This window comes from Cydia strobilella, chromosome 1, assembly GCF_947568885.1.
Source record: "Cydia strobilella chromosome 1, ilCydStro3.1, whole genome shotgun sequence".
Classification (NCBI taxonomy): Eukaryota; Metazoa; Arthropoda; class Insecta; order Lepidoptera; family Tortricidae; genus Cydia; species Cydia strobilella.
In genome coordinates, this window is record NC_086041.1 from 30,894,034 (window position 1) to 30,901,999 (window position 7,966).

Here is a 7,966-nt window from a genome sequence, read left to right on the forward strand (position 1 = left end):
ATGACGATCAGAGTCTACTAATCTGTGTTTGCATTACGATTACTTACTGAACGCGATCTGTATTAAAATAGGTAGGTACCTAACTACTTACTTCCGACTACGATTAGGCACTAACCTTCAAGTGTTGACTATATTCCACCACGACGATTAGAGTCTAGTCTACTAATCTGTGTTTGCATTACGATTACCTACTTAACGCAATCTGTATTCGTTTGCTATGGTGGGAAAATAGTTATTGCCTTAGTTTTTTGTTTGATTGAACTTCTTTTTCCAAGGACAGTAGGTTGTTGTTTATTTGTTTATCAATAAACATTGATTAGTTTTGAAGGCCTAATACAACTTAAGTATTACCTACTACTTGTACTACTTAGTATGGAATATGGATAAATATATGATATTCATTGTTAATTATTGCTTTAAAGGTATTTTTTAGGGTTCCCTACCCGAAGGGTATTACTAAGACTCCACTGTCTGTCTGTCTGTCCATTTATCTGTCACCAGGCTGTATCTTATGAACCATGATAGCTAGACAGTTGGAATTTTCAGATGATGTATTTCTGTTGCCGCTATAACAACAAATAAGTACTATATAAAATAAATATTTTAGTGGGGCTCCCATACAATAAACGTGATTCAGGCACGTGAGGTTTGAGCAAGGTAGTAAGTGTTAAAAGGCAAGTAATACATAGATTCAATTGAGTTAGTAACTTGATTAAGTTTTTGAACAAAGCTTAGGGTGGTATTCCACCTCAATTTCTTGGTCAAATGTGTATTGCGTCTCACTCTCTCATAAAGCAAAATGTGAGATGCAAATACACATTGGACCAAGAAATTGGACTGGTGGATATCACCCTTTACTACATTTTTTGACGAACAAAATTAACTAATGTATGTTACTGATTTAAGTCCCCGGCAAGCTCGGTTCTCCATACAAACGTAGTTAAGCTCTCATTTTAAAACGACGTGCTAGATTGCTCTGTACCTGTATTTACATAGTTAAACAAAGTTTTGCACGGAACACTAAAAAATACAGCAAATTTAAGTTTTTCATGCAAAACTTGATTTTGCTCTATTTCGTTTGCTTTATAAACTGGAGCTATATAAACTAATTACAGACCTAGATATACCTCATGTCATTGCATGTGCAAAGTTTCATTACAATCCAACACGTAGTTTTAAAACGAGAACGAAACTCCGTTTGTATGGGAAGGTGAAATTCGGCCAAGTTTGCCAGGGAAACTTAAGTACCTAAGTAATTAATGATGACTTCATAGTCAAAAGTAATATTTTTCTATGGATAATTATTTTCGTTCCTAACATTCCTAATTGCAACAGTTATGCCTATTTATTTACCAAAGTAACCGGCATTTCTTCATCGACATTCTCAGGGCTCTCGGGCTCCGGCGGCCGAGCGCGGCAAAACAGTCGCCGACAAAACGCACTGCAAGTGCACCTGTCACCGCTCACCATTACACTGCGTTTATTTACAGTCGATTTATTTACTCGTTAGGGTGTTCGTTCGCGCGATGCGGCGGCCCGGGACGACGCTGACACACTAAACTAAAATACCCGCCCGCTCAGTCGAGTCAGTCGAACAGCTGATGGCGCAAAAACGCGATGACTAACCAGTAACCATCCTAGCAATCATTACGCGGTTTTTGTTATTATGCATATTAAATACTTACTTAATATCATTGCGATTCTATGCAGGTACATATTATGTAGCTTTGATCGTAAACCAAGCGCACCATTCTGATTCTGTCGAATGTCGAATTGTCGATTTGCGCGCAAACGCAAAATAATATAACAAATTGTCACGTGTAATGTAAACGCGTAAGAGCGCCATCTATCGAAGGCCAATTACATTAACTTTAACAATGTTTTTGTTGTTATTAAGTTTTTGTTAACGAAAAGTTAATTGATATGGTTTACAGTTGAGGAAGGTTTTGTATTTTATTGATCAGGTTTTGTAGCAATGAACGTTTTCGCCTTGAAATAATTAGGAATTACCTCTATGTTATCTTTCTGTGTTTACGTTTTTTTATTGAGCAAAGATACGAGTTATCAAATGAAACTGTAAATTATACTCGAGTTTCGTCCTCGATATTAGTAATTTAGAATTATAGAACACATTGTAGTTACGCGAAAGTGTAACCACTCATCACTTGTATAAGGGAAAAAAGAAGCCAGTACTGGCAACCCCTTTTTTTTTTTTTGATTTCGCCAACCTATCCATGTCAGACTCACTTCATTCGCATTTTAGTGCTCAACCACTCCACTTGTGTCAATAATTGACAACGGCGAGGAACTCGAGTTGTTAGCGAAACGTCTAAACCAACTCAAATAATATGTATGTTCTTCCTCGTCCTCTTCGGGCTCCACGTGTTCACAGTTCGTCGTCAGGTTCAACGTTGTCGGAGGCCGCGCCAATTAATCCGGATTACCAAAATGGTTCGTACTTAAAAATACCCACTTATTTTTGTTAAAATAAACTTGGTAATTTTATCGAATATAGTGCACTCAGAGTAGTCTATATTTTCTATTTCGTCGCATTATAATGATATTGCATAATAAGATATTGCATTCAGGGTAGTCTATAGGACTATTCCGCCGCAATAAAACTAAAACCTTTGTAACCAGATCAGTCTGAGGGACTGTTTCGCCACAAGGTTTATGCTATTTTTGCCGCTCAAAAATAATGCATTCAGGGGGTCTATAGGACCATTTCGCCGCATTTTTAAGATGCATGTACTCAGATCAGTCTGCGGGACTGCTTCGCCACATGCTTTGCCTTTGTGAGTGTGCAATTAACGTATCGATTTGCTGCTTGATTAGGCAACAACTACCTACTTATTTTTGTTAAAATAAACTTGGTATTTTTGTCGAATATAGTGCACTCAGAGTAGTCTAAAGGACTATTTCGTCGCATTATAATCGTATTGCCTAATATGATACTGCATTCAGGGTAGTCTATAGGGCTATTCCGCCGCAGTCCCACAGTAAAAGAAAAGCCTTTGTAACCAGATCAGTCTGAGGGACTGTTTCGCCACAAGGTTCATGCTATTTTTGCCGCACAAAAATAATACATTCAGGGGGTCTATAGGACACTTCCGCCGCATTTTTAAGATGCATGTACTCAGATCAGTCTGCGGGACTGTTTCGCCACATGCTTCGCCTTTGTTAGTATGCAATTAATGTATTCATTTGCTGATTGATTAGTCAGAAATGCGCCCTCGCGGGCTTGCGATAACACGCTGCCGCCGCCGACAGCACAGGTTACCAGCCACTGTAGCGAAGTAGAGCCGATGGCCTGTCCGTCACATCGCTGACCTATTACATGAAGCCGAGCCGATTGCTGGTCCATCACACGCAATAGAGCCGATCGCGGGTCCATCAGATGCGATGTATGCCAATCTGCTACCTACCAAAATAAATATTGGAAATCTTAGGAACCGATCCATCGCTGAGTCAAGAATGGCGAAGACATTAACAAAGAAATGTCTAGCAGATTTAAATACATAGCCACATCCGGCTTAGAAAAACAAACTACTAGATAAATTCCTAGTGCCTTCCAATTGCAAGAAGATTGCCGCCCCGCAGCTAAATGCTGAGATAAAAGCAGCATCAATTGAAGCTGTCGTAAAAAGAGATAAAGCTATTGAGCTTAGGCAAAAGCAAATCGCGGCAGCAATTATAGGGCTTAGGGCGTATGCTGACGTCATAATTAAAGTCCACGGATAAAACAACAGCATTTTTAAACAGCTGATGGATCTTGCACGCTTACTATGCGATTATACAGTCGAATCGTCAATTCGCAGAAACTTCACGTTATATTCACTAAAAGAGGATTTAGAGATTAATTAACAAATACAATGATGGATAAGGATGAAGTGAAGATTATGTTTGGTGAAGATTTTCCAGAGACCTTAAATACAGCTAAAGATGTATCGAAATCAAGTACAGATACTAAGGTGGTTCAACAGAACAAATTAAACCTGAAAGACGGGACCCCCAGCTTGCAACAGCCGAAGGGTCCGACACACAAACATCAGTCTACAGCCTCGAGCAGTCGGCGCTACGGCCATGGGAGCTCGTCGCACAGGTCGTCGCATCGCATCAGGCCAAGCACAATCGCCGGCGCTAGACCCGGTACGTTATAACGTACATAATATGCTGCTGGCAGACTCGCTGATTTCATATTTAAGCTTGAAGATTACGTTTTGAAATTCGTTTTAAAGGCGGTTTCATGTCCACACTGGATTTAGAGGATGCATATTTTTTGATCAAAATTCATCCCTACTCTAGAAAATACCTTAAGGTGCCTAATGTATTTACCAAATTGATGGAACCTGACCTTAAAACCTCATATCATCGATTTATCTTGACGACCTTTACCTGATAGGTGAATCATATCGAAATCGGGAATGTATAAATAGTTTATAGACCACAGAATCACTGTTTCCGTATACTGTCCAGTCCCTGGGATTCATCATAAATGAATCAAAGAGTTGAATTCCAGCTGCTTCTTGTAAAGATCTCCGTTATATAATAAATTCTAAAAAATGGCAATTAAGATTGCCGGTCGAAAAGAGAAATCGAATAAGATATGGATTAGAATCCTTTAAGCTCTTAAAGCATTGCAAAATCAGAAGATTTGGGCAATTAATTGGGCTATTAATTTCTTCTTGTCCAGCCGTGTAACACTGCTGGTTGTACACGAAACAAATGGAACGTGTTAAGCATTTAAATTTGAGAGGTCATGAACATTTGGATAGATATATTTCTATACCTTTCTCTCCATTCAGATTTGGATTGGTGGATTAATGCTATTCGCGATTCAAGCCACCGTATCCGAGATGACCTATTTCTATCGAAATCTTCTCTGACGCTTTTACGACGGGGTGAGGCGCATCAGCGTGCGGCGACCGGCGGCCTAAAAATCGTTACCAAAGATAGTTATTAATGCCAAATACTTTTACGAGTCGACAACACTACAGCCAGGCGTGGCTCACTCCGCAATTTTGTTGTGTCGCTACAAGTACATGTGGCCCACACCAGTTCTGGTGTGTCATATAGTAGTTGCCGCTTGCCGCGCACCGCTACGGAACGAATGCCTGCTCGCGCTTGCGCCGCCTTGCAGTCATATCTCTCGTAATAGACGCGTTTTGTTAGAGAGTGATCCTTCTGTATCTAGTACTATTATTTATTCTGTGATACAGCTATATAAATCCTAGGGGGGGTATCCAATAACCCCATCTCAATAAAGTAACCAAAACGTTATTGCGTGCCAAGAATATAGACGTTCTCACCCAGATGTGAAATGTGAACTTTCCTTTGCGGGCAGTTGTTGTTGTTGTGTTGATTACAGGATTTGGACAACCTAGCTTAGTATTGTTCTTTTTGCAAGTTGCATTATTAACAGAAACTGTGACAGGTACATTTCTTGGAACAGTCCCAGATGCGTACGCGTATGACGCGTTTACAGAATGGGATGATTTTTTTTTCTTTTACGCATTCCCCGCCAGTGTCTGCAGTAATACTAAAAGATCTGAGAAAAATCATTTCTGAAAAGGCTGAGGGTATCATGGTTGTCCCCGATTGGCCTATACAACCATGGTACCCCTTATTTAAGCGCCTTTTAATATCAACATTATGAAAGATAGATCCCAAAACACGCAATAATATGTGATGCCGGAGTTTTGTAAGCACATCGCTAATGCAGCGATACGTTCAACGGTATGCAGTGAATATCCTGTTTGCGTCGTTATCGACAGCTAAATTGAGCAGTACGACGGTATTAATTTTGTCTAAAGAATAAAATTGATGTATACGGTCCTTCAGTACCTTCCAATGACTATAGTATTTCTAACAGAAATAGTTAATTCGGGCAGAAAATACGGCACAATTGACAGCCACAGATCTGCTCTCTCGATGATGATCGTGTTTAAATGTTTTTGTAAGAGAGTTTTAAGCTTAAGCTTAGACCGCATATGCCACGGTATAAGGTAGCATGGGATGCGGCTAATGTTCCCAATTATTTAGGATCATTTTGTCCAAATGAAAGTTAACCATTCAATCAACTTTCACTGAAATGTGTATTGTGTAAACTTACTTGCTCTTGTGACAGTGCACAGAGCGCAGAGCTGCAGACGCTGTCAAAAAATTGTATCAGTAATATATGTGGTATATCTTACTAATAAAATCATAATTAAAATATCTGAAATTATAAAAACATCTAGAGTGGGTGTCAACCAGCCATCTCTTTACTCACCTTTCGAGGAGCGCCCTCAAGTATGTAGTAATGTACGAATATATAAATTGCCTATATTAATAGAACTAAAAAGACTTAAGTAAATCTGACTTACTTTTTATAGGGCTTAATAAGGCTCACAAGTCACAATTGTGTTAAGTCTCCTACTTTGCGGAATTGACATTTCCATCTTTTCTTCGCATAGTACAAGACATGCTTCTACATATTTTGCTTACAAAGCGGGTGTAAGTTTGGGACAGGATGGAGTGGCAATTCCACTACCTACCTAAATACTTTTGCCAAGTTCTATATAACAGAACAATTGTTTACGTTAATAGTGATAATATGGCACTTGCTAGATCCATATGTTTGTCGTAAATGATAAAGCACCCGTTGAAGTATTCCATTAATTTTAATTGTACCTATGATTAGTAGTCTAAATAAATCAGATAAGTGTATGGAACACAAATCAAAAGATGTTATGTTATTTACTAATCTTAATAAGTAAATGAGTAAACTAAGGTTTATCAATTCTGATATTTCCTTCCATGCTCTCAACATCTACAATGTGTTCTATAATTCTAAATTACTAATATCGAGGACGAAACTCGAGTATAATTAATGATTAAACGAACTTACCTGTAAGTGAAGTTCGATCATAATTATACGAAGGGTTTCGTCCGAAGATATTAGTAATGCATACCCGCCCGCCCAGGCCCCTAGGAAATATCATAATTTGAGCTCTAAGGCTCTAAACTAAATGAAGTGAGTCTGACATGGATAGGTTGGCGAAATCAAAAAAAAAAAAAGGGGTTGCCAGTACTGGCTTCTTTTTTCCCTTATACAAGTGATGAGTGGTTACACTTTCGCGTAACTACAATGTGTTCTATAATTCTAAATTACTAATATCTTCGGACGAAACCCTTCGTATAATTATGATCGAACTTCACTTACAGGTAAGTTCGTTTAATCATTAATAAACATTTAGCTGGTGTCTTTCTTCAATTGAATAGTTAAGTAATTGATATCATCAAAATATTTTTTCAAAATTATAATTAAGACTACCTAAGGGAGGTGGAATACCACCCTAAGCTAAAACTAACCTCAAAATCGTAAGCATCCTCAGCGAAGTCGTATTCAGCGTATTCGCTAGGAATGTAGCCGTCTTGAACATAGCAATCCATCATGGAGCAATCCACACATTTCAAACAGTCCACTGGCATAGGTACGCAACCGAACACTGACTTGAAATAGGAGCACTTGACGGGTTTTTTATGCGTTCACAGTATAATCTTTACCATACACATAATACACATTACTAATTTGTATATGCGCAATGCAGGTCGGCGAGTTTTCACAAGCGTAGTATCTTTCGTCTCTCTTCGCAACGAGCTGATGACAAGGACAAACGATTATCGATTAGAGAAGTCACGTCATACGCACATGGAATCGGAACTCGCATATCGCCATCATATCGCCTTGACAAAGGAGGCGGATCGAATATCGAATGCGACATTGTAGTGATCGCAGATCTCGTTTTTTTAGTTCAGTTAATGTTAAGCAACTGTAATATTGTTCTTTTTAATAGGTAGGTATATAATTGAGCATGACTGAACCACGGATGTAGGTAGATTTCATGGAATGAGCTAGCGGTGTTTAAATTTTTTTTTTAATTATCGGGTGATTTAAGTCCGTCACGTCACAGACGGAGCGATA

The 7,966-nt window shown here is 38.8% G+C and overlaps 2 protein-coding genes across 3 annotated transcripts in view; one reads left to right on the top strand and one right to left on the bottom strand.

Moving 5' to 3' along the window:
* Positions 1-7,552, bottom strand: part of LOC134743995 (galectin-4-like) — a 46,703-nt gene extending 39,151 nt beyond the window's left edge. Inside the window, exon 1 of one of the 2 annotated variants that reach the window (XM_063677634.1) lies at positions 1,354-1,505. In XM_063677634.1, coding sequence (XP_063533704.1) covers positions 1,354-1,470 — 117 coding nt within the window. In that variant the 5' untranslated portion in view covers positions 1,471-1,505. Of the gene's footprint in view, positions 1-1,353; positions 1,506-7,353 lie in introns of those variants that run through there. The other variant, XM_063677629.1, reaches the window with a different exon arrangement.
* The window catches only part of LOC134744246 (electron transfer flavoprotein regulatory factor 1), a 225,484-nt gene that overhangs the window by 96,061 nt on the left and 121,457 nt on the right, over positions 1-7,966 (top strand). The window lies entirely within an intron of this gene.